This window comes from Myotis yumanensis, unplaced genomic scaffold (genome assembly GCF_028538775.1).
Source record: "Myotis yumanensis isolate MYYU_CA2020_CCGP unplaced genomic scaffold, mMyoYum1.0.hap1 SCAF_1, whole genome shotgun sequence".
In the NCBI taxonomy this organism is placed as follows: Eukaryota; Metazoa; Chordata; class Mammalia; order Chiroptera; family Vespertilionidae; genus Myotis; species Myotis yumanensis.
The window spans coordinates 206,014,220-206,040,304 of NW_027223752.1; the positions used below are offsets into that span (position 1 = coordinate 206,014,220).

General features: G+C 37.4%; 1 protein-coding gene and 1 pseudogene across 1 annotated transcript in view; one reads left to right on the forward strand and one right to left on the reverse strand.

Annotated features, from left to right (window-relative positions):
* Positions 1 to 2,454: 2,454 nt before the first annotated feature.
* SRP72 (signal recognition particle 72) overlaps positions 2,455 to 26,085 on the reverse strand; it is a 31,301-nt gene continuing 7,670 nt past the window's right edge. Inside the window, exons 6-19 of the mRNA XM_070396166.1 lie at positions 24,237 to 24,268; positions 23,081 to 23,205; positions 22,936 to 22,993; positions 20,618 to 20,749; positions 19,657 to 19,785; positions 18,642 to 18,714; positions 17,028 to 17,092; positions 15,036 to 15,131; positions 11,471 to 11,574; positions 11,260 to 11,337; positions 10,036 to 10,173; positions 6,754 to 6,791; positions 3,995 to 4,154; positions 2,455 to 2,711 (exon numbers count right to left, since the gene is read on the reverse strand). Of these exons, the coding sequence (XP_070252267.1) occupies positions 2,534 to 2,711; positions 3,995 to 4,154; positions 6,754 to 6,791; positions 10,036 to 10,173; positions 11,260 to 11,337; positions 11,471 to 11,574; positions 15,036 to 15,131; positions 17,028 to 17,092; positions 18,642 to 18,714; positions 19,657 to 19,785; positions 20,618 to 20,749; positions 22,936 to 22,993; positions 23,081 to 23,205; positions 24,237 to 24,268 (1,406 nt within the window). The 3' untranslated portion in view covers positions 2,455 to 2,533. The remainder of the gene's footprint in view (positions 2,712 to 3,994; positions 4,155 to 6,753; positions 6,792 to 10,035; positions 10,174 to 11,259; positions 11,338 to 11,470; positions 11,575 to 15,035; positions 15,132 to 17,027; positions 17,093 to 18,641; positions 18,715 to 19,656; positions 19,786 to 20,617; positions 20,750 to 22,935; positions 22,994 to 23,080; positions 23,206 to 24,236; positions 24,269 to 26,085) is intronic.
* On the forward strand, positions 4,464 to 5,025 carry LOC138995604 (ATP synthase subunit d, mitochondrial pseudogene; annotated as a pseudogene).

The window sequence follows — 26,085 nt, forward strand, 5'->3', positions numbered from 1 at the left end:
TAACCCCATTAAATTAGCTTTGTAGCTTTGCAGAGAGGGGCTGGAGAGAATTTTATTTTATGTTTATATTTTTATTAGAGGCCCGATGCACGAAATTCGTGCAAGGGCCTTGGCCCCGGGCCCCATCCGTGGCCAGGGGCCTCTGCCACCTCTGCCATGGCCCCCACCCGCTGCAGTTTTGTCTGGAAGGATGCCCGGTCTAATTAGCATATTATACTTTTTTTTTATTATAGATAGAAGATTGAAACATCAATGATGAGAGAGAATCATTGATCACCCACAACCCGGGCATGTGCCCTTGACCAGAATTGAACCCCGGACCCTTCAGTCCACAGGCCAATGCTCTGAGATTTTTAGATACTCAGTTTAAAAAATTCTCAGATGGCCGAAACTGGTTTGGCTCAGCGGATAGAGCGTAGGCCTGCGGATTGAAAGGTCCCAGGTTCGATTCTGGTCAAGGGCATGTACCTGGGTTGTGGGCACATCCCCAGTAGGAGATGTGCAGGAGGCAGCTGATTGATGTTTCTCTCTCATCGTTGTTTCTAACTCTCTATCTCTCTCCCTTCCTCTCTGTAAAAAGTCAATAAAATATATTTTTTTAAAAAAATTCTCAGATGTACCAACCAGGAAGAACTCCATAAAATGTCAACACCCAAAACATCTCAATCCATACTCACTGCTAGAATATTTTATTTTAAAATGTGCCACAGTGAATGGATGTATCCATATTGGTTTTTATAAATGTAGACGTACACATATATACAAAGTGTATATGTCACTGGTTAAAGAGCTGTCCAAAAGAGAAGTAATTACCAGAAAGTTAATGTAGATGTTTACACTTAATTTGACAATAACTTCTTTGAACTGAGGTTTCAGTTGCTTAGTAATGACTGGTAATAGCAATGACTGGCTAGAAAACCATATATTTCACTTTGTATTTTGTGTCAAAATTTTAATGATAATTTTCACCAAAATTCGGTATCTTAGTTAAACCTAAAAAGTGATTATCCTTCACCACAGAAATTTAATGGAATCCTAAATAACAAATTTACTAACAATTATTCTTGTAATGGGGTATATATTTAGAAGGAATGAGTATCTGTCACTCTTACCAAAAGACTATTCTCCGAGAGCTCAAAAAGTATTATGCCATAATAAACCATTCATATGTAAGCCCGTCTCTTGTTTAGATGCCACTGCAAACTCTTATTATGTTAAACAGAAAGGCAGCACCACATTTCTTACTCTTTTAAAGGAGGAAAGCCTTTTAAAAAACTCTTTGAAGATGTCTCAGTATGTTTCATTATGTTCGGAGTCAAACACAGCAGCACTTTATTAACAAGGATGGAGTAATACGATCACAAGGAAGTAAGTCTTAAATCTAAATTCAATGCTATCTGGGGTACATAAAATGAATACTAGTCAGAGTGGGCATCTGTCTCACAGCTGTTCAATGGGAAAGTGGCTTATAAGCAAGGAAAGACCAGAGCAACACTGACACCGCAGTCCTGACTGTATAACACTCCCTCACTCTGGGAAGGGTAATGTATAGTCACTGCCCTAACTAGAAAGAGAAGCCATCTGAGTATTTATTAATTGGGCCACACAGTACTGTTGAGTTTTAATACTGCCTGCTACTGAACTCTGCTACTGATTTCTTCTCTACACAGGAAGTCAATGTTCATGCTCTTGATAGGGGACATTAAATCTGATTGAGACCATCCAAACCCATTTGACCTAAGAACACTGCTAAGGGTCAGCTTCTTACAACATTGATGTTTTCTTTGAGTTCTTTATAGTGCTAAATAAGCACCATGTTATCATAATCTGAAACTGATACGGGGGCAAAAGGAGTCCTAATTTATATACATGTGTATATATGCATATACACATACATACTTTTTATTACTATATATGTATATATATAATATCCCATATTCCAATATCACATAACAGAATTTATGGTAAAAATTAATCAAGACATTTGGTTTTCCTGTGGCCACTCATGTAACTAAGTGAAGAACATCAGTGTACTAATAAGGTCCCTTTTTATCACATGATGTTTCTAAGTAGCTATTTGGAATGCTCAGAAGATTCCACTTTCAGTCTCCCAAGACCTTCTAAGACATAATTTAAAGTGGGACTAGATAAGAACAAGTGTCTTTAGACTCTAGTTAAAACAGCAGAAGTAACTTCTGTTTATAACCTAGGAAACCTTAGATAACATGCCTTGTTTGTGAAACTGAAAAAACACCTCCAGATCAGCACACAAAGAAACAGATATCAAGGTGGGTAAATCCCAATTATTTTGAGTTCTCATCATCTGTGCAAAGCTAGGTGGTACAAGTAGGCTAAGTCTGACTAGGCAGAGTTTGAGGAAGATGTTTTCCTTTTTGATGCACAAGAAAATAATCTGATGAATATGTGGGGATGGGAGAGAGAGCAGCTCTGTGCTTCTTGCTGTGTTACCTTTATTATGTTCCTAGTGTCACTAAGACTAGCTGAAAAATAGTCTGCAACGAGAATGTTCTAATCACCAGCCACCTTTTCCACCTTTCTTCTTTTTCTGTTGCTGTTTCTTTTTTGTTGCTGGAGCCCCTGCAGGTTTCTGGTGTCTTGGGGGTATGATATTACTTGTAGATGCAGATGCTGTTGCTGCACTGCCAGGTCTTGGGGAGGTGGGTGGGCTGCTCACAGTTTTACTGGCATCCCTGAAATCATCAGATCAGGAAACTGTCAGTCATTCATACATTCAACAAAGAAAAACGCTATAAAAACATACATACGTGAATTTCACTTTCCACCCCTAATAATCTCCCACACATTCTATTTATTTTAAAGTGGGTTCCCCAACTCTTTATCCCTTTTGAATAAAATGTTTAGTGCTTTACAATCAAAGGATAAGTAATATATGGTACATGCCAATTCTTAGAAGGCTTAGAAAATAAAGAAAAAATTTTAAATGACTTATAATCCTACCATATACAAATGAGTTATTTAGTAACATTTTTTTTAAATCCTCACCCAAGGATATGTTTTTATGGATTTTAGAGAGAGAGGAAAGAAGAGGGGGGAAGAGAAACATTGCTTGGTTGCCTCCCATACATCACCTAACTGGAGATCAAACCACTACCTAAGTATGTGCCCTGACTAGGAATAAACCCACAATCTTTTGGTGTACTGGATGACGCTCCAACCAACTGAGCCAGGGCAAGTAACTTTTTTTTAAAGAGAGAGTAGAAGAGAGGGATAGAGAAGGAGAAAGAGAGAAAGAGGAGAGAGAAACATCGACTGATTGGTTGCCTCAAGCATACTCCTGATCGGGCCGGGGTTCAAAGTCTGCAACCCAGGTACATGCTCTTGACTGGGAATCAAACGCTCAGGTGTGTGGGCTGACACTCTAACCACTGAGCAACACCGGCCAGGGCAGCAACATTTTTAATACTTCTTTTTAGTCACATTATTTATATCTTTGTTTATCTAGATATTTAGTTTATTGGATGACTCAGTGTATGTAGTCTACTTTTGAAGTTACTGGAATCCTATTATTTATGATACAATCTTAAAATCCAAGCATTTAAAATACAATACAACCAGAAATACCACATTTTCTTTCTTTTACAATAGCGTATTGCAAAACATCAAAGATGCCCTAGCTGGTTTGGCTCAGTGGATAAAGCGTCAGCCTGCAGACTGAAAGGTCCCAGGTTCGATTCTGGTCAAGGGCACATGTCCAGGTTGCGGGCTCAATCCCCAGTGGAGAGCATGCAGGAGGCAGCCAATCAATGATTCTCTCATCATTGATTTCTATCTCTCTCTCCTTCTCCCTTTCTCTCTGAAATAAAAATATATATTTTTTAAAAAACCATCAAAGGTATCTGACTGTACTTCTCATACTTAAAATACATTTTAAAATTCACACTAATGACCCTGAGTCAATCTCAGAAAGATCAACCTATGCTCTGAGTGACCTCAATCAGGAAGCATGACTTACAGTTCAGATGAAGCTCCTGCAGTTGCTCCCTGGGTCCCCTTTCCAATCTGATCCTTCTTCTTACCCTTCTTTCTTCCCCGGTAGTAAGACCGTTCCCGCATTGGTAGCCATCTTTCTGGATCTGGAGTCACTTTTGGGTCATAATTCTTAGGCAGTTTTCCTGTGTAACAATGAATTGATGAAGAAATGAGGAATCTGTCCATAATGTTTTCAAGGTAATCATTTAAACATTATGTCCAAGACTTGGAATAAATAACATTAAAACTGAAATAAGTTTATTTAAGAAAGTTTTATTTGTATAATCTATCAGGGAAAAAGGCCTTATTTCTAAGCATGATACAATATTCAGAAGACATAAAGGAAAAGATTTCACAGATGTATCTATATAAAAAATTAAGTTTTCATTTGGTAAAAGATATATTTATGAGAATAAAAAATGCATATGATGGGGTCGGTGAAGGATCACAAGATGGCTAGGTGAAAACTTGCTCTAAAAACCATTGCCTGGGTAGCTTTTGGGGAGATTACACCCCAAAACCAGAAGGCCATTGCTAACACCCTGAAATCCTGGAATGAGACCCTCACCTCCAGGTTGGCTACTCTACCTGAGAAACCACCTGCTATCGACTGGGCTTACTACAAGGCCAATGTGGCGAAGGCCGGCTTAGTAGATGACTTTGAGAAAAAGTTTAATGCCCTGAAGGTTCCTGTGCCAGAGGATGAGTACAGTGCCCTGGTGGATGCTGAATAAAAAGATGTGAAAAGTTGTGCTGAGTTTGTGTCTCTCTCAAAGACCAGGGTTGAGCAATACGAGAAAGAGCTGGAGAAGATGAAGAACATAATTCCATTTGACCAGATGACCATCGAGGATTTGAATGAAGTCTTCCCAGAAACCAAATTAGACAAAAAGAAGTAACCCTACTGGCCTCACAAGCCAATTGAGAATTTATAAACTTGAGCCTGAGAGGAAGCTCTGCTCCTTGTATTTTAAACTCTGGACATTAAAAATAATCAGATGGTAAAAAAAAAAATGCATATTATATAACAGAGCAGATTAACATTCTTAATGTAGAGTAAGTTCTTCATAATCAAGAGGTAACTCATACAAAGAAAAATGGGCATAGCTGTAATTAGAGTAAGCCAGAAGAAATAAAAGTCATTAATCATGTGAAAAGATGCTCAACCTCACTAACAGAAAGGGGTAAAAAATTCTACCAAACCAACAAATACTAAAAGCAGTAATAAAACCCAGTGTTGGTGAGATAATGGGAAACACTCAAAAACCACTAGCAGAAGTGTTTACTGGTACAGCCTTTGTTGACAGCAATTTATTGGCAGTACCAGTCAAAATTTATACTTCTAGAAATTTATCCTGTAGAAATCCATAAGAATATTCTGATAGCCTTTAAAATAGCAAACTTAAACGTCCATCAGTAAAAGAACGATGAAATAAATTACAATATACCCCTACTATAGCAAGCTATACAATGGGTTAAAAAGTGAAGCACACCCAGATTTAATAACTTGGAAAAAGTCTGCACAATACAGTCTAAAACAGAAAAGAAACTATCCTGATATGTTCATATCAACTTTGTAAAGCCTTTTATTGACTGACCATGTAAATGTATATGTATGTTCTATATAGAAAAAAGTTAATTACTTTTTGGAGCATGAATTGCAGTTGGAAATTTTTACTCTTTATGCAATTCTATTACAATAGAAGTCTATTATTTTTATTTTACTTTACTTTGTTTTTAGAGTAAGCACATATCAATTGTAAGTTTTAAAATATGCCCATCTGGAAACCACAAAATATAGAAAAAAGTCAAATTGCAGGCTATTGTTATCTTTAGTTATCACTTGTTCTCTTAAAGCAGTGGTTCTCAACCTTGGCTGCACATTAGAATCACCTGGGAATCTTTTTAAAATCCTGATTTCTGGGCCTTATCCTCTGGAAATTCTGTTTCTTTGTTACTAATGTTGTGGCCCCACCCCATAACAAAGAAACAGAATTTCTGGAGGATGAGGCCCAGAAATCAGGATTTTAAAAAGATTCCCAGGTGATTCTAATGTGCAGCCAAGGTTAAGAACCACTGCCCTGGATGGTTCAGGGCTGGACAATGACCTATGTTAGCCCAATCAGATTAATGGGAAAGATTTGCCAAATGGGACCCTCTTTGTCCTGATGGATATAAATGACAAGTATGTGGTCCTTTTTCCAACAAACATCACAAGACTATAATGGGATCCAGTTTTATGCACAGCAGAACAAAAAGATACAACTACTGGAGCAACCAACTTTGATTTTGATGCTAACATCACTGACAGTTTCATAAACAGTAAATTTTCTTAGACCAGTTTGATGGACTTCTATGGTATTTACAGCCAAAAGCAGCCTAATGTATCAGGGTTTACTACGAGCCAGTGTTCTAAGAGCTTTACATGCAGTATCTTATTTAATTATATGAGGTATATACCATCAAATTCCATTTTACAGATAAAAAATTCAGGTAGGAATGTTAGGTAATCTGTTCACAGTTACAGTGAAAGAGCAATGTTACTCAAGCAATAATTTGAATTTAGGCAAAATCCAGAGTTGTACTCTTTAATGTAATAAAATTAAATACTAGCTATAGTTAAGACAAAACTCAAGTGTTCAAAGATACAAGAGGACAATATATTTGAAGGTTTTTATATAGGGCTAAACTCAAGCTTTTATCTTGTAGAAAGAAATCTAAAGAGTTTTTAAAAAGCCTTACCCTTCTTTTTTTTCTTCTTCTTTTTCAAATCTCCCTGTCTACAAAGAGAACAAAAATCATTACCATCAACAAGATAAAATATAGAGCATTACGCATGTGCAAAAGAGCAAGCTGAGTACTTTATCATAAAGGTGTTCAAGATTTGCTAAGTGAGGGCTCACCAAAGTTAATAAATAGACTAGTTGGGATGTTTATTTAGGTTAAATTTAATCAAGCTTCATACACTGTAATTTATAGGAGAGGGTTTAGAAAAGAGGGGTGACAACTGTTTTCAGAAAACAGATACCATTTACATTGGCACAAGCATATTAAACTTTATGTAAAAAAGATAAGAAACTTGCACAAGCATCAACATCTACAATAAGTTACCTCACGTTTGGCAAAACTCAAGAACAGATCATTAAACTCTTTGTTAGAAGAAAATGTACAGGTATAATACATGCAAAGAATATCTTTGGTAGGTTATGTAAGATAAGTAACATTGGTTTTCACCTTGGGAGGGAGAAGGGCAGAGAGTGGTGGAAGGCATTTTATTCTGCAAATTTTTATTTTTCAGGTTTATATAGGGCTAAATTTGTGAGTTTATTGAATTTTTGTTGTTGTTAATCCTCACCTGAGGATATTTTTTTTCATTGACTTTTAGAGTGGAAAGGAGGGAGGGAAAAGGAAGGGAGATGAGAGAGAGAAAACAAAAAAAAAAACCATGGATGTGAGAGACACACACAGATTGTGTGCCTCCGCATTCGCCCCGACCAGGGCCTGGGATCAAACCTGAAATCCAGGTACATGCCCTTGACCAGAAATGGAACCCACAATCCTTAGTGCTCGGGTCGACACTTTAACAACTGAGCCACACCAGCCAGGGCTATTGAATTTTTTAGGTAATAAAATCTTTATTTAAAGTACACTGACCCCCCTTTCCAACTAAAGGGCATTTAAAAGAGCATAAGAAGTCAAGAAAACACTCAAAATAATTGCTAAGTACTCTGACAGCTACAGTAAAAACAAAAAAAGGAACAGAGTCAAGCCAGTGTGGCTCAGTAGTTGAGGGTCAACCTATGAATCAAGAGGTCACGGTTTGATTCCAGGTCAGGGCGCATGCCTGGGCTGTGGGCTCAATCCCCAGTAGGGGGTGTGCAGGAGGCAGCTAATCAATGATTCTCTCTCAACATCAATGTTTTCTCTCCTTCTTCCTTCCTCTGAAATCAATAACAATATATACTTTAATAAAAGGAACATATACAAAATATCTCTGGCCCTGACCGGGTGGCTCAGTTGAAGCATCATCCTGTACACCAAAAATCTGCAGGTGCAATTATCTGTCAGGACACACCTAGGTAACGGGTTCGATCTCCAGTCAGGGAACCTATGGGAGGTAACCAATTGATGTTTCTCTCTCACATCAATGTTTCTCTTTCTCCTTCTCCCCCTTCCTCCCGCCCCCCCCTTCTCTCATCAATAAACATATCCTCAAGTGAGAATTTTTTAAAAAGTCATTCTATCAAGTCATTCATTTTGAGTTCTTTCAGGGTACACCCTATAGTAAGACAGTGTCTTATGTTAGAGCTTCATCTCTCCCTTAGACAATACATTGTCTCCCTACAAATCATACCTGCAATTTCCTAGAGGTTCTCTACCATTTCCTACTTCTTTGCTTTTGCTCACACTTTGCCTAACTCTTCTGTTTCATTTTCTTCAAGTCAACCCAGTCACCTCCTCCATGAAGTGTTTTCTAACCTCCCAGTGTCCTGAGTCAGATCCATCCCCTCTAGTGTACTCCTGAATGCCCTGCACAATAGTAGCACATGCAATCTTTATTACAATTACTGCTTACATATACTTCCCTCTGCTATACTTAAGTTCTTATGAGGGCAAGGACCATGATTTATATTTTGTCAACAACATAGTGTATCTTAAAAAGTAACTAAACGGTTGTATCCAAAAGTTAACATAAAATAAAAGACATTAATAATGCTTAATGAAAATATTGTGCAGAAATTTAAAAGCTTAAAAGCCTAGCCGGTTTGGCTCACTGGTTGAGTGTGGACCTATAAACCAGGAGGTCATGGTTCAATTCCCGGTCAGGGCACATGCCCAGATTGTGGGCTCAATCCCCAGTAGAGGGTGTGCAAGAGGTAGCTGATCAATGATTCTCATCATCTCTCTCTCCCTCTCCCTTCCTGTCTGAAATCAATAAAAATAAAAATATATATATTTAAAAACCTCAATGTACATCTTAGTAATTGTACAGGATTAGAAATGAATTGTATGTTCTTACTAATCACCCAACCCTGTTTTGAAAGAGGGGAAAAAATACTGAAAATATTTAAATGGGTATTACTTAAAAATCCCCTTAAGATCTGGCTTGGATTCATTTCATTCTGGAGTTCTTTATAAGGCTTGAAATCAGATTCATATGATAAAATGGAACAATGTCATATCTCTGAGACTACAATTCCCTATTTAAGTTTTTAAATTCTATTACGAGGATAATACTTTTTGTATATCAAACACAGAGTTCATAATGAAGTCAATCATATAAAGTTGGTGCTGATATTGTTTCAAAATTACAAAAAAATTAGATTTTGAAAGGTATTCAAAAAAGGAGAAAATAGTGAAAAATTAAGAAAGCCACAAAACTGAGGAAATGTTTTATCTTTTCCATTCTCTATTCATCCTGAGTCAAAAATAAAATCTTAAACATTTACCATAGGCCTCTTCTTTTTTTGAGATGGCAATGTAGAATAAGGAAAAAATTGGAATTTGACTTTATATAAGTTAATGAAGTTGGCTAACCTTTCCTCCAAATCAGCAAAATAAAGATCAGAACTGTGGTTTAGAATTACTAAATGATACAGTAAATGTATATTAAGAACTTAATAGGTTAATAAAGTAGGGCCCATCCAGCCTATGCATAAATAGCGTATGTCTGCAAGACTTAGTAATTGAAAGAAAGCAAGTTAGAAAACACTAAGTACAATGGAACCCCACTTCTGTAAAAAACAAAAAATAATCCAATCTAAGGAAAACATTTCTAATTCACGTCTGTGTGTAAATACAAAGAAAAAGATCTGGAAGGATACACACTAAGTTAATACCAGAAGTTAATTCTGGACCAGAGAGGAGGGAGAAAACGAGGACTAAGAGTTGGGCACAGAGAAAAGGAAGGAAAAGAAACAAAGGGGACTTAAACCTTATTCACATGTAATTTTTATAAGTGTATTTTTATTCCTCAGATAATTTAAAATCAGCATTAGTGAATGTTAGAATGAAAAACATTACCCTTGCTCCTTTGGTTGACTCTCTCCAGCAACTTTTCCACCCTTCTTCCGAACATACGTAGCACCTGGAGAATTTTCAAGAGCCTCAACATCTACTTTCAGAGACATACTATCTGATGAGGGCAAGTGTTTACTAAGACTGGGATAGAACAGGAGTTCAGGAACACAATATAAATACATATATATGCCTAACAATATATCTATGCCTATAGAGAAACACGGTCTTTATTTGATGCCCTTTGTCAAAAGCAAAAAACGTTCTTAAATCTTTTATAGAACAACAAATCTGAAAGTCATCAAGTCAATTATATATTATATATTGTGAAAGGAAAACTCAAAAAATGAGTTATCTTCTAATCATCTATTCCTTAACTCAGTGACATACTTTCAGGTCATAGCTTGATAAAAACTCCATTTCCTCAAAACAGCTATTAAGAGTATAAAATACAGACTTGCTCAATGCAAAGGTTTTGACTTATGGCTTCTTAACATTCACCACCCCACCCACTCAGTTTTGGGAACACACCCATATTGGAGTAGCACACATGATCCAAACTCAGCCAATTAGGGCACCATTCTCTTATTGTTTGAGATGGGCATGTGACATAAAATAGTTCAATCAAAATGACATTTCAGAATCATGTACTAGTATCCAAAAAAAAAATACATACATTTTTTGTGGTTTTGTTTGTTTTTTATTGTTTTTGTGTTGGTTTTTTTTTTTTTTTTTTTTCTGTTGAATTTGAACATGGAGATCTAAGCTATATGTCATGAACTTCATTTTTGGTTGTGGATCAAGCTGTACCCCAAGCTGGGTCTACCACTGTATTTTTCAGTCACACTGATCACTAAATTCTCACTTTTGTTTTTACTAGTTAGAAGGGGGTTTTGGCACTAGCTGGTTTGGCTCAGTGGATAGAGCATTGGCCTGCGGACTGAAAAGTCCTGGGTTCAATTCTGGTCAAGGGTACATGCCCAGGTTGTGGGCTCGATCCCTAGTGGGGGGTGTGGAGGAGGCAGCCGATCAATGATTCTCTCATCATTGATGTTTCTATCTCTCTCTCCCTCTCCCTTCCTCTCTGATTAAAAAAAAAAAAAAAAATTTTTTTTTAAAGAAGGGGGTTTTGTTTGTTGAAATTTACAACAGAAAAAGTCCTAGTCAAACAGGTACTGGAAGAGATCTACTATGCAACTTGAGAGCTGCTTGGAACAATCAAAAGGATACGCTTTTGCTTTCTCAGGATCTACAAGTGAGTAAGCAGAAATAAGCTGCGCCAGGGTATGAATATCTTTTGGATTTTGTCTAAAAGAAGAAATAAAAAAGTTATTTAACAATTTATAAAACTGAAGAAAACATAAACAAGCAAAATAATTCATTCACATCAAATAACAGCAATAAAATCTGGATTTCTACATCTCCACCTTTCAGAGCTTACTTCCATAGCTGTTCTAGGTCACTAATTGCTTCCTTCTTCCGCCCATATTTGAGTTTGAAATTTGCAGCTTCTCTTATCAAGGACAAATGAGCAGGAGATTTGGGCTACAGTTTGAATAAAAAGAGAAAGAAAAGTTTTAAGCTAAATATTTAGCAAGTTAATGAAGTTATATTCATAGGACCTTTAAAATGGGCCTATCCATTAAATTCCTCATCTCAAGTTTTACAGAATGTATGAAAAATCATAAATTTTCACACACAAACAGGGAGAGGAGAAGACAAATTAGTACAGTCATTACTAATTTATGAATTTGGAACACAATTCATCTCGATTTAGATCATCCACAACTAGAAATAACCCCATAATCAAATATATGTCACCGTAATTCTCAAACATTATCTTAATAGTTCCCAGAACACTGGTATCTCTCCACTGCTAACAGTGCTAACAGTACAAATGCCACCTAAGTTGGGTATTGCCCATGCAGAAACCCATACTGGAAAAAATAAAGATGTCTCTAATAGATGGAGACATGATATACAATTATCCCATATATAGCTGTCCCTTTAACAACACAGGAGTTAGGGGCGCTGACAGTTTAAAATTTGAGTATAACTTTTGACTCCCTAAAAAATTAAACTACTAACAGCTTACTGCAGACTTTGAAGCCTTAACCAATAAGTCTATTAATACATATTTTGCATGTTATATGTATTACATACTGTATTCTTTCAATAAAGCTAGAGAAAAGAAAATGTTAAGACAACCATAAGGAAGAGAATACAATTATAGTACTTTTTTTTTTTTTTTTTTTTTTTTTTTTTTTTTTTTTTTTTTTTTTTTTTTTAATATATTTTATTGATTTTTTACAGAGAGGAAGGGAGAGAGATAGAGAGTTAGAAACATCGATGAGAGAGAAACATCGACCAGCCGCCTCCTGCACACCTCCTACTGGGGATGTGCCCGCAACCCAGGTACATGCCCTTGACCGGAATCGAACCTGGGACCCTTCAGTCCGCAGGCCGACGCTCTATCCACTGAGCCAAACCGGTTTCGGCCAATTATAGTACTTATTGAAAAGAAATTCGTATATAAATGGACCTATGCAGTTCAAACCCATGTTGTCCAAGGGTCAACTATACCACTGTTCTACTAATTACTACCATCCATGGACTCCCAAGTCACTAAAGATGAGTTCTCTTATATATAACTAGAGGCCCAGTGCACAAAAATTTGTGCACGGGTGGGGGGAAGGGAGGGGCCCTCAGCCCGGCCTGTGCCCTCTCGCAGTCTGGGACCCCTCGGGAGATAACGACCTGATGGCTTAGGCCTGCTCCCAGGTGGCAGAGGGCAGGCCCAATCCCTAGGTGCAGCCCCTGGTCAGGCTCAGAGCAGGGCTGATTGGGGAGTTGGGGCGCCGCCCCCTGTCATGCACAGAGCAGGGCAGATCAGGAGGTTGCGATGCCACCCTCAGTCACGCTCAGGGTATGGCTGATTGGGGGGTTGGGGCACTGCCCCCTGTCACACTCAAGGCAGGGTCAATGGGGAGGTTGCAGCGCCACCCCCTGTCACGCATAGAGCAGGGCCAATCAGGGGGTTGGGGAGCTCCCTCCTGTCACTCACAGAGCAGGGCCAATCAGGGGGTTGGGGTGCTGCCCCCTGTCACGCACAGAGCAGGGACCATCAGGGAGGTTGGGGATTCATACCCTGTCATGCACAGAGCAGGGCCAATCGGGGTTGGGCGCTGCCCCCTGTCATGCACAGAGCAGGGCCCATCAGGGCGTTGGGGAGCTCCCCCCTGTCACGCACAGAGTAGGGCCGATAGGGGAGTTAGGGCACCGCCCTCTATCACCCACAGAGCAGGGCCGATCAGGGGGTTGGGGCGCCGCCACTGTCACACTCAGGACAGGGCCGATGGGGAGGTTATGGCTCTACCCCGTCACACACAGAGCAGGGCCTGTGGTGGGGGGTAGGGGGGCAGTGGGGCGCTGCACCCTGTCACACACAGAGCCACAGGGCGATCAGGGGGTTTGGGCGCTGCCCCCTGTCACACTGATCCAGTGCCAGGAAGCCTCGAGGCTCCGCTGATCCCGGTGCTGGGAGGCATATTACCCTTTTACTATATAGGATAGAGGCCTGGGGGCCGGCTGGTTTGCCCTGAAGGGTGTCCTGGATCAGGGTGGGGGTCCCCACTGGGGTGCCTGGCCAGTCTGGGTGAGGGGCTGAGGGCTGCTTTCAGGCTAGCGGTTTTGACTGAAGCTCCCAACCGCTCCTTTTTTTTATTTTATTCTGGGCCAGCTTTAACTCTGGCTCTAGCTCTGAGAGCAGGTATCTGGTTTGTTTCGGTTCTATAATCGAAACAATGTATAACTCCAGCTCTGAGATCCCGGCCTATATTTGTTAGAATGTTTCAAACTGCCAGCTCAGAGGCCATTGGAGTCTGCAGTCACTGGAGCAAGCAAGCCTCATGTTCGCTTCCAGCTGCCTGACTGCCGGCCGCCATCTTGGCTGACAGTTAATTTGCATAAGGATACGCTGATTAGCCAATGGGAAGGGTAGCGGTCGTACGCCAATTACCATGTTTCTCTTTTATTAGTGTAGATCATGTACTATTATTCTTATTTCTTGAGATTACATACACACACACATACACACACACACACAGAGGAAAGAGGTTCAGAAAACGTAACTGAACAATTTTTTCCCCATTTTGCAGCCATTTCTTACTTCTAATAACTTTATTTGGATCTGGTATACTTAAAAAATCCCATATTATAAAAGCCTAATATGCTAAGTGTCTGGTCATCCGGTCGGCCATTCAACCAATCAAAGCATAATATGCTAATGATATGCTAAGGCCACTCAACTTCTTGCTATGATGTGCACTGACCACCAGGGGGCAGACGCTCTAACCGGTACATTAGCTTGCTGTTGGGGAACAGCCGATCAGGACTGAGTGAGACATGCCCTGGAGCCCTCTCAAGGTCCATTCCTGGCTAGCCAACCTCCCACATCCCTCCCCGGCCCTGATCGTGCACCAGTGGGGTCCCTCAGCCTGGCCTGCGCCCTCTCTCAATCCAGGACCTTTCAGGGGATGTTGGAGAGCCAGTTTTGGCCCGACAGTGGAACGACCAGTCGCTATAACGTGCACTGACCACCAGGGGGCAGACGGTTAACGCAGGAGCTGGCCCCTGGTGGTCAGAGAATTCCCACAGGGGGGAAGACCCCTTAGCCAAAAGCTAGGCTCATAGCTAGCGAACACTGCGGCCGCGGCGGGAGCTTCTCCCACCTCTGCGGCAGCACTAAGGATGCTCAACTGTCAAACATCCCCCAAGGGCTCCCAGACTGCGAGAGGGTGCAGGCTGGGCTGAGGGACCCCCTCCCCCCGCCCCCAGTGCATGAATTTCGTGCACCGGGCCTCCAGTAGGTTATAATAGTAATATCATTCCATCTTTTAAATAGTGACTTGTAATGTTTCAATTCTCCTAACTTTTTAGTTCAGGAGTGCAGCTTTTTATTTTTATGTAAAAACAAACCCTTATAACATTTTACTCCATTTACTTACCTGATGTTTTTGATACCACTGGATAGCTTGTGTGAAGACCTCAATGGCGCTATCAATATCTTCCTCATGGCTGTACATAGTCACTAATGCAGATACCTAGCCAGCGAAAGGTATAAATTAGTGAGTAAAATTTCCCCTTCTCTCCCGGAATAAGCTTTTTCAAAATGAAAAACATTGAAGAAACAGCAGATAAAGGCTGCTAGGCTCTCTCCACCAGAATCTAATTCATCATAAAAATTACTATATTATGGGGTATAATAACTAGAAATACCATGAACAGCAGTGTTTTCCAAATACAAAGTTATCTATAAAATATACCTTTCCTCTAAAGCAGTGCCAGTTCACAAAATTACCAGTCTGCAAGGTAAGTACAGAAGTTGAGAATAAGCACTTGGAAAATTAGTTCATATAATAAGACACTGCTGGGACATCCAAGTACATGATCAGTGAGGTACACACACACACACACACACACACACACACACACACGTGGCTGAACTCCCATGATGAGTCACATGTGGCCTGAGCTACATAAAGCCAGTAAAAAGCTTGCCTATTGTGTTTGAGGGATAGCAGAGGCCCATGTAGCTGGAACAGAGTGCAAGGGGAAGAGCAATAGGAGATGAGGACAGAAAGGACAAACAAAAAGCTGGAATTTTGAGAAAAATCAATAAAACGGATAAACCTCTGGTGATATTGATCAGAAAAGAAAAAGAAAAAAAGAGAGAGAAGACATGAATAACCAATTACCATAAACAAAAGGTTTCATAGATACTAACAGGATAAACTGGGAATATTTGAACAACTTTTATGCCAATAAAGCCAATAACCTAAATGAAATGAATAAATTTCTTGAAAGAGACCAGAAAGTCAGATTTTAAATATTAGAAACATTTTATTTTCAACTATATATCACATTTTATTCTAACATAAAATAACTGCAGCCAAGGCTTTAAAATATGAACCTTCAAATACTATTACACATTTTCTGAGTCCCAACTGTAAAAGCTGTGTGAGAGAATACAGGCATGAATAAAACAGTCCTAGTTTAATAAATGCACAGACCACCACTATAGAATTAGTCTTTTTTTTTTTTTTTTTAAATATATTTTATTGATTTTTCACAGAGAGGAAGGGAGAGAGATAGAGAGTTAGAAACATCGATGGGAGAGAAACATCAATCAGCTGCCTCCTGCACATCTCCCACTGGGGATATGCCCGCAACCAAGGCACATGCCCCCGACCGGAATCGAACCTGGGACCCTTCAGTCCGCAGGCCGACGCTCCATCCACTGAGCCAAACCGGCTTCGGCTATAGAATTAGTCTTTACTTCAAAATAGATGCTTTCACAGCTATATTAGTGATCTAAATCTGATGCTGGGATAATCAGAGAACTAAAAATTAAATTTATTGGCCACTATTCCTAAATTATTTTACCTCAAAGAAATCATACTGAGGACGAAATAATTTAGGCTAAGAAATTCCATATATGGATCTTAGGTTATTTAAGGTTGGCTCTCAGTGGTAATATAAGGCCTAAATAGTACCTGGCACATCTGACTAAATAACAGATAAGTGCAAAGCAGAGCACAAAATGAAATTAAATTTATACCAGAAAGTTACTGTTACTATTTTTTAAAATATATTTTTATTGATTTCAGAGAGGAAGGGAGAGGGAGAGGGAGAAGGAGAGGGAGAGAAACATCGATGATCAAAGAGAATCATTGATAAGCTGCCTCCTGCACGCCCCACACTGGGGATCAAGCTCGCAACCAGACATGTGCCCTGACCAGGAATAGAACCCTGACCTCCTGGTTCATGAGGAGACACTCAACCACTGAGCCACGCCAGCCGGGCTACCATTATTATTTTAACTATTATATATATAGAAATAGGCAGAAATTAATTGAATACAAAAAACATCAAACATACCAATGGACTATTAATTCCATTACTTTTTCAGTTGTATGAGATTTTAGTTATAAACTCACCATGCCTGGTTTATGCTTTAATTCCTCTATGCTTCTCAAGATTAGACATGCTTTGGAAATATTACCTTAAGAAATGAAAGACATGATCAGTCATCACAATGAAGAAAGCATATAATGAAAAAAAAAAAAAGACAAGAAATTTAAGAGTCATGTTTTATAACATTTCTAAATACTCAAGCTTTGGAATCTTGAGAATAATGTACTCTATTCATTTTATAAATAAAAAAATTGAGCCTTAGGCCTTGAAATATGTTACTATAGATATGAGTGCAATGGAAACTTTCCTAAGGTGTTAAAATTCTGACTTTCTACTCACTGCAAACCTAAATAACTAAAGCCTTTAAAAACAAAACAAAAACCACTGACAGGCATTCTCTCTCAGTAATTTTAGTATGATAATCTTTGCAAAAATAAAACCACCCTGGAGGAGAGATCAACCAAAGGACTTGTATGCATGCGTATAAGCATAACCAATGGGCACAGACACCAGGGGGGTGAGGGCATGACCGGGGAGGGGGGTTGGAGGGCAAGGGGAGGATAAGGACGTATATGTAATACCTTAATCAATAAAGAAAAATAAAAAAAATAAAAAAGAATGAGGAAATAAGATAAAGAAGAGAGCAAGAAAAAGAAAGAGAGGTGGGAAAAGGAAAAAGAAACTAAAAGGTAAGTAAATCTGAGAATAAGGTAACAGGGAGACTAGCAGTGTTTCTCAACCTTGTTTTCATTAGTACCCCACTAAGGAGTCTTTTCACACATTTCCCCCCTAATTGCCAACTAACTTCCTCACCCTCTACCCATAAAATTTTCACTTTAGCCATCATAAAATCCAATATCCAAATCAATTATCATCCCCACTGAGAATGCATACTGTACACCAGAGCTGTCTGATAAAATTTTCTGTGATGATGGAAACATCCTATATATTATTCTGTCCAACTAGCCACATGTGGCTACGAAGCTTCTGAAATGTGGCTAGCACAACTGAGAAACTGAATTTTAAATTCCATTTAATTTTAACTTAAAAGAGCTACATGCATATAGGGGCAACCAAATATGGTCAATACAGCTCTAGATAATCACTCAAGGTTGGTTCAAAATTATGAACAAAAACACTAACAGTTTTCTGTAAGAACCAAAAATATCAGTTTTCATTAAATTTACTTGCTTCTCTCCCCCAAAGATATGAGGTGTAAAGCATAAATAAAGGATAAAGGCCTAAGCTAAAAAATTCTGAGAACTAGGATGGCAAAGTAACCCTTATTTCATGCAAATACTACTAAGTGACAGATATAAGCATTTCTAGACACCACATACCCAGGAAATTTGAGTCACGTACGATCTTTCGGAACAGAGAAATCCTTTGCTTCTACAGACTTTCAAGGAATAGACTGAGAATCATTCTGACAATTTAGTAAATAATCCAAGAAAAGGCCAATTAACTCACTAAGTCTGTTGGAGCTCACACCATCTAGCTTCATGTTTGAAACAACAATAATTATGCTTCACCATTATGCAAAAATTTTAAACTCACAGTCAACTACTTCAGAATCATTCCAAACATATATTTCCATTAAAACTATATTTTAGTCATGATGAAATCATCATTAATACCTTGGGAAATTTTCAGTTGTGCCATGGTCAGCTTAATTTCAGCTGCATTTTCTGGATGCTGATCTGAAAATTCCTAAACATTTTTTAGTTGGGGGGGAAAAAAATCACATTTTATTTATACAACTCACTGCACACATTCCAATTACTTATCTTAGCTACATAAAAATTTAAATCTAGTTTCAAAATATTAAATTTCTTGGTTTAAAGTCCAACTTTTATTTTGGAAAAATTTTACCCGACACCTTATGCTCTGAACTGGACATAAGACACTGGGGGTAGGGGAAGCCGGGGTATTGTCAAGGGCGGGGGAAAAAAAAGGACACATATGTAATACCCTTTGTAATACTTTAAGCAATAAAAAATAAAAAAAATAAAAAAAAAAATAATTAAAAATATAAATAAATAAATAAATAAAATTATGCTCTGAAAATAAGAGCAATAATGTCAAGTTTCCAGAGAGTCACTAAAATAAATAATAATTAAGACTACTACATAATATTTTTTAAGATACTCAAATAAATGATACCTCCTTACTGGGTCCCTGGCTAGACAACTTTGCCCCTCAGGATGGTCCTAATTTTACCCTGTCCAACTTTCCAATGTATTCTACCCTCAGGAAATGAAAAAATAATCTAACAGCTGACTTAGGCTGATAAAAAACTAAGGATCTCTGTAACTATTTGAGGTTAGATTGGGACTTACTGGAGAATACGTTATTGAAAAAGGGTTCAAGCATGTTCTGGTATTATAAGCCTAAAACAAACCCTTAACTAGTTAAATAGAACTAAAAATAAAAACATTCTTTAGGGTTTATGACAAACATATACTAATGCAAATGTATATAAAGCAAAGCTGTAGCCCAAGAATTAACTTAAGTGTCATAAGGATTAACTAAAGTGTCTAGAAGTATATTACCTATTAGTTTACCCATATTTACAAGCTTTTATACATAATGAAAATGAAACAAGGCTGCAACTATCCAACACCTCATTAAAAATTCAAGTATTTCCTTTACCTGAAGCAGCTCTATAGCTTTTGTGTGCTGCTTTTCACGACAGAACTGTGCAGCTTGGATTAACACAGGCAGGAGACGCTCAGGGCTTTGGGACTGTAAACTGGAAGATATTTTTCGGCACTGTTCTGCCTAAAAAACAATATTTGCCCCCCCCCCAAATAAGCTGGTTAATGAAATTAAACATTAAGTGAGTGACCAAAAAAAAAAAAAAAAAAAAAAAAAAAGGATGTAGGAAGGGGAAAGGAAATCAGCTGAAATAAAACAGTAAGTAAAAAACTGCCTAGGGTGAGAGAAGTGGTTTATAGTATCTATTCTCAATTTTTTCTTATAAGGAAAAGATTTCCATTTACTGAATTTAAACTATGAGTTTTAAAAGCAATTGGGAAAGGAAGAGTTATTAAACATTAATTTGGATGCTTAAATTCCAGAATTTTGTTTTAAAAAATACATCAAGTATAAGCCTTTGTTTCAAAACAACAAAATAAGTATGTATTTCTTGCTAAAGTATTTTAGAATAATTTAACTCAGTTCTAAATAATAAAAATGTTACTGCTTCTCACTCTCACTGAAAACCTCTGCTCTAGAAAAGTATGAAATCATAATTGAATTAGAATTAATGCATGTTAGGGTTAGAACTGATATCCTTAACATTTATAACTTGATTTATTTTGCATGATTATTTTACTTTAATTCAGAGAGATTAGAAATAAGATATTGACAAAATTATCTCATTTACAGGAGTGAACATTATTTTCTTCCTCTTAAAAGCCACCAACAGCACACTTTTACAAAGAATTGGGCAAATTACTTGTTTAACCAATAAAATCTATTATATATGACATTCTGAAGAACACATGGGTTTAAGACACACATAAATAGATTGCACTGATATATATCCATTATGCCTAGTTACCATACTCTAAAGGTTTAGCCAGGGGAACCAGAAATCTGTTCAACCTACCTGATTTGTGTACATAGCAAGTAAAGCTTTGTTAAATTCTATAGCTTGCAGCTGTTTCTTGGAAAGCTTAAACTCTACTCCTTCTGCATTGGTTAATTTCACCTTCTTCTTGGAGTCAAAGACATTTTGGTCCTGACAAAGAAAAGTTCATCCATCATTAATAGCAATCTCAGACTTCAACTCTTTTAAGGCTCCACGGCCTTATTCCATTTTCATTTAGTTATTTTATACTAGAGGCCTGGTGTACGAAATTTGTGCACGGGTAGGGTCCCTAGGCCTGGCCTGCGATCAGGACCGATCGGGCCTTCCGGCTGCTGACTGGGGCCTTCCTTCCAGCTGCCAGCGAGGGCCTTCCTTCATTCTGCGCCGCCCCCTGGTGGTCAGCGTACATCGTAGCGAGCGATAAAACTCACGGTATCCCAGTCAAACTCCGAGGGGACACTTTGCATATTAGGCTTTTGTATATATAGATAGGTTAAAAACAAGAGAGCTTGGAAGACAATACAACTGCTTTGTTGGGGTGCCTATGCTCCTAAGATACATATAAATTTGTTTTGGGTTCTTGCTTTTCTTTTGTTTTATATTTCCACTAGTACATGCTTGTTTTGAGCTTTTTAAATGTTTTTATTGACTTTTAGAGAAGGGAAAGGGAGAGAGAGATAGAAACATCAACCAGCTGCTTCTTGCATGCCCCCTATTGGGGATGGAGCCTGAAACCTGGGCATGTGCCCTGAGTGGAATCAAATCAGTGACCTCTTGGTGCATGGGATGACACTCAACCACTAAACCACACTGGCCGGGCTGCTTTGAGTTTTTTGAAGAAAAGTACACAGGGGTAAGCACAAATCTTACAGCAGAAATTAGGACTACAATATTATCTAAATTTACAAGTTCTACAAATTATGCCCTTTAAAATTTAGATGACAAATGATGAAAGTAATTCATTCCTCTTTAAAATACTGTCATGTGTAAGCAAATCATTAAAATTCAGAAATATATTCACACCTCTCTTGAACCCATTTTAACAAAAAATACTAATGTAACATAGCTATTGTTTTCTCTTTTCTTAAAGTCCTCTCACCTGGGCAGAGGTACAAAGAAGCTGAATTTCTGTGTGGAGCAAACACAATGTTATCTGCCTAAAGAAAGTCATACTTTTCAAGGAAGATAATTAAGACACACTCCATCCTAAGAAGAACAAGCTGAGCATCAGAGTGTCTACTATGTGCACAGTATTCTAGCTTTGCTAAATGATATAGTTATTTGCAAATAATTGATACTGTGCTTTTTAAACTAGATCTTCTAGCAGTTTAAAGACTAAAAGGAGGCAAAGAAGAAATCTAAAATAAATTCTACTTTTTCTGAATGTGAAGCTCCAAACCAATGAAATTATTTTAATGTACAGCAAGAAAATGGCTTTCATATAAATCAGTCCTCAAAAAACTGTATTTCTAGTTGGTCTTCCTATAACACTACTTTAATACTTTATCATGCCTGCCACTGCCAGATTTCTCTTAAACTTTGCTATCATGGCACTTATTATTCAACATTTTAATTTTCAAGGCCCCCCACCTTGATATCATTCACTCTAACAGATTCTGTTTTACAAACTAGCCAGTATGTATATATGTATGTATGTGCATACAAGAGGAGAGAGGTACCATGAAGGGCTAGAAGGAGCAAGCATTGGAATCAGAGACTAGAATCTGAATCCAAGTTCTTCCTCTTACTAGCTGTGATCTTATACAAATTATTTAACTCCTTTCAGCCTCAGATTATACTACTATAAAATGGAAATACTTATTGCCACATAAAACAGTAATTGAGGATAAAATAAGATGGCACTTGAAAAAAAATCACACAGCGTATCAAAACCCCCCACAAATGTTACTGTTATTTTCTATTAACCTGAATTTCAAATCTCCCCCAAAATAAAAGCCACTGGAAAGAAAAATATTCTCTACAGAAAACTCTGACTCACTAGATGGAAGTATCATATAAAACATGCATACATACAGTACAAAAGTCCAAACATTGTACTTTTCTAACAAACAGAGATTCTCCATATTATTATAAACTAAGAAAATAGTAAGATTTTAAAGTCCAGGATCTGTAACTACAAAAAAGTTTTAGTACTTGAATATACTTTGCATAATCATCATCATTATGAGTTAAGTAACTCACTATTGTGATTTGCTGTAATTTCGGACTCTGTCATAGGAAAAAAAAAACAAAAACCTACTTATCCTAGAACAAAGCCAGGTAATATGCTTTCAGCTTAAAATATAAGTGTAGGGATAGGTATGCATATTTCCTACCTTGTTAATGGTAATGATGTTATTTGCAATCACAGCTAGCAATCCCACATCTGTTGGCCTGTGAACAATAAGCAAGTCAAAAAGGAACAAACCTTTAAAAAGAAACCTCCTCCCATATAAAAGACATTTTATTTTAATGACTCACTTTAGTTTTATTATTTGATTGTAAAGTTGCAGAGCCTCCTCTGTACGACCCTGAAGCTGCAGAATATAGGCCATCTGCCCGTGAATGATGGCCAGTTCTGCCTGTGGGTCTTCCTCAGTCCCATCCTAAGCAGAAGAAGAAACGTTTTTCCCCCTGTAAATTCTCCAAATTGCTCCATATATTTACTAAGTGACCCAAACATTCAAAAGGTACAAAATCCTAAGTAAGACATAGGAATTTTCAGGAATTTTCCCTTAGATTCGGTTTGTTAAAATTTAGGAATTGCCACCAAGAGGAAAGTTTACAAAATCCTAACTAATTATCACCATACAAAGAACTTCAAAAGCAGAAACTAATTCTGTATTTAAAGCAGCAGCTCTCTTAACTGACACTCCAGATCAATCCATATTCTCCATTCCTCTGGAAAAGTTGACTGATGATGCTTACATAAAATGAATGCTCAAGGGTAGGGGGCTGTTCTTTTTTACCATACCCAGCACTCCTCCTCTCACCTGCTGAATGTATGCTGACTAGTGGTCAGATGTGTTTGCTTCTAATCCCATTATGCCAGTTATGTTAGACAAGCAAATGGTAAAACTTAATTATCATAAGAGGAGAACTATGAGTGTGAAAAGAGACTCATTTCAATAAAAACTATGTTGAATGCTCAGAAGTATTTGATAAAAGTGGGTTCCTAAAGAAAATTATTGTCTAATTAGACATGAGCCAGAAAACGGTAAAACAGTGAAAAAGTTAACATTTACAAGGACTGTAACGAAATTACTTCACAATTGTCTTTAAGTTAGTGTTGCATTTAAAAAACAAAACTGGAAATGGAATCATGAATGCTGGATTATGTAAGATATATGCACAAAATTCCTATGAATAGACCCAGACTCAAAGACTTGAGCCCTATATTTAAATAGCAGAATTATTTTATATTTATGTGAATTTAAAATAAAACAACTTTTGTATTGTCATTTCTCACCCTAAGAGATGCCTTCAAATAATTGATCAAGAGGTTTTCTACTGTGATTCCTATTCAATGAATCACCATCTATTCAAAAAAGTCAATCAATACTATAACAAAGCCCCCTACAAATTTATATTAGTCAGAAGTGTAAAATTTTGGGTTTAACAACAGTGGAGTACTTACAGAATCTTCTGATAATGAACGGCGGCAAAGATCTACAGGAAAAAATAGTTTTAAAATTAACAGTGCTGGGTAACTCCCATTCCTTTCACCATTCTAAAGAGCAAGAAGATATCAAGATAATTTTAATAACAAGTTAATTTGAAATTTATCATTAGCATCAACTATAACAGATATTAGTCCCTTATTATTCTAGCTCTTGGACACTTTTCATTCATTTGTAATCTCTATGTTTAAAAAATCACTTAAAGGGTATTAAAATATTAATATTGATTACAAAAAATCAATTTCAGAAAAGTATAAAGACAATAATCCCACCACCCAAAGATAATAACTATTAGCATTTTAGTTATTGGATTTTTTTAAATGTAAACGTACAGCTGCGTTTTAAAATGAAAGTGGGATAGTCTACACAATATTTTGAAATCTTTCCCCATTTAATATACTATGGACATCTTTATATTATAATAAATATAGGTCCACATTTTTATTATTTTTAACATTATAATTTTTAATGACTACATGGTGATCTCTTTGGGTGTTTTAGTAAGACCTAACCAGTGCTCTAATAGAACAGAAACCCAAGATGACTATAAATTTTTTTCTTAGAATATCTCTTCAAATAGTATTCATACAGATACATATATGAACTTATCTAATTATTTCCTTAAGATAAATTTCTAGAAATAAAATTCTTGGATCAAAGGGTATGCAAATTTTTTTTTTTTTTTTTAATATATTTTATTGATTTTTACAGAGAGGAAGGGAGAGAGATAGAGAGTTAGAAACATCGATTAGCTGCCTCCTGCACATCTCCTACTGGGGATGTGCCCGCAAGCCAGGTACATGCCCTTGACCGGAATCGAACCCGGGACCTTTCAGTCCGCAGGCCGACGCTCTATCCACTGAGCCAAACCGGTTCGGCGGTATGCAAATTTTAAAATGAGTTAAGACCAGACATAAGTTTTCTAATACATCATTTTCTTTTTCTAATTAAAAGCTTCAATGAAACTAGACCACCTTCTCACACCATATACAAGAATAAACTCAAAATGGATTAAAGACTTAAAGTGTTAGACTTGAAACCATAAAAATCCTAGAAGAAAACATAGGCAGTAAAATCTCGAACATTTTTCATAGCAATATTTTTCCTGGTATATCTCCTTAAGCAAGGGAAACAAAAGAAAAAATAAACAAATGGGACTACATTAAACTAAAGTTTTTGCACAGCAAAAGAAACCATCAACAAAATGAAAAGACAATCCACTGAATGGGAGAACATATTTCCCCAATGATACATCTGATAAAGGGTTAAAATCCAAAATTTATAATGAACTTACAAAACTCAATGCCAAAAAAAACCTAAACAATCCAATTAAAAAATGGGCAAAGGACCTGAATAGACAGTTCTCCAAAGAGGACACAGACATATGAAAAGATGTTCAAGGTCACTAGTCATCAGAAAAATGCAAATTAAAACCATAATGAAATATCACCTCACACCTGTCAGAATGGCTATCATCAATAAATCAACAACCAAGTGTTGGCGAAGATGTGAAGAAAAGAGAACATTCATGCATTGCTGGTAGGAATGTAGGTCAGTGCAGTCACTGTGGAAAGCAGTATGGAGTTACCTCAAAAAAATAAAAAATTCCACTTCTGGGAATATATCCAAAGAAATCCAAAACACTAATTTCAAAGAATACATGCACCCCTATGCTCACTGCAGCATTATTCACAACAGTCAAGATTTGAAAGCAGCCCAAGTGCCCATGAGTAGAAGAGTGGATAAAAAAGCTGTGGTACATTTACACAATGGAATACTACTCAGCCATAAAGAAGAGAAATCTTA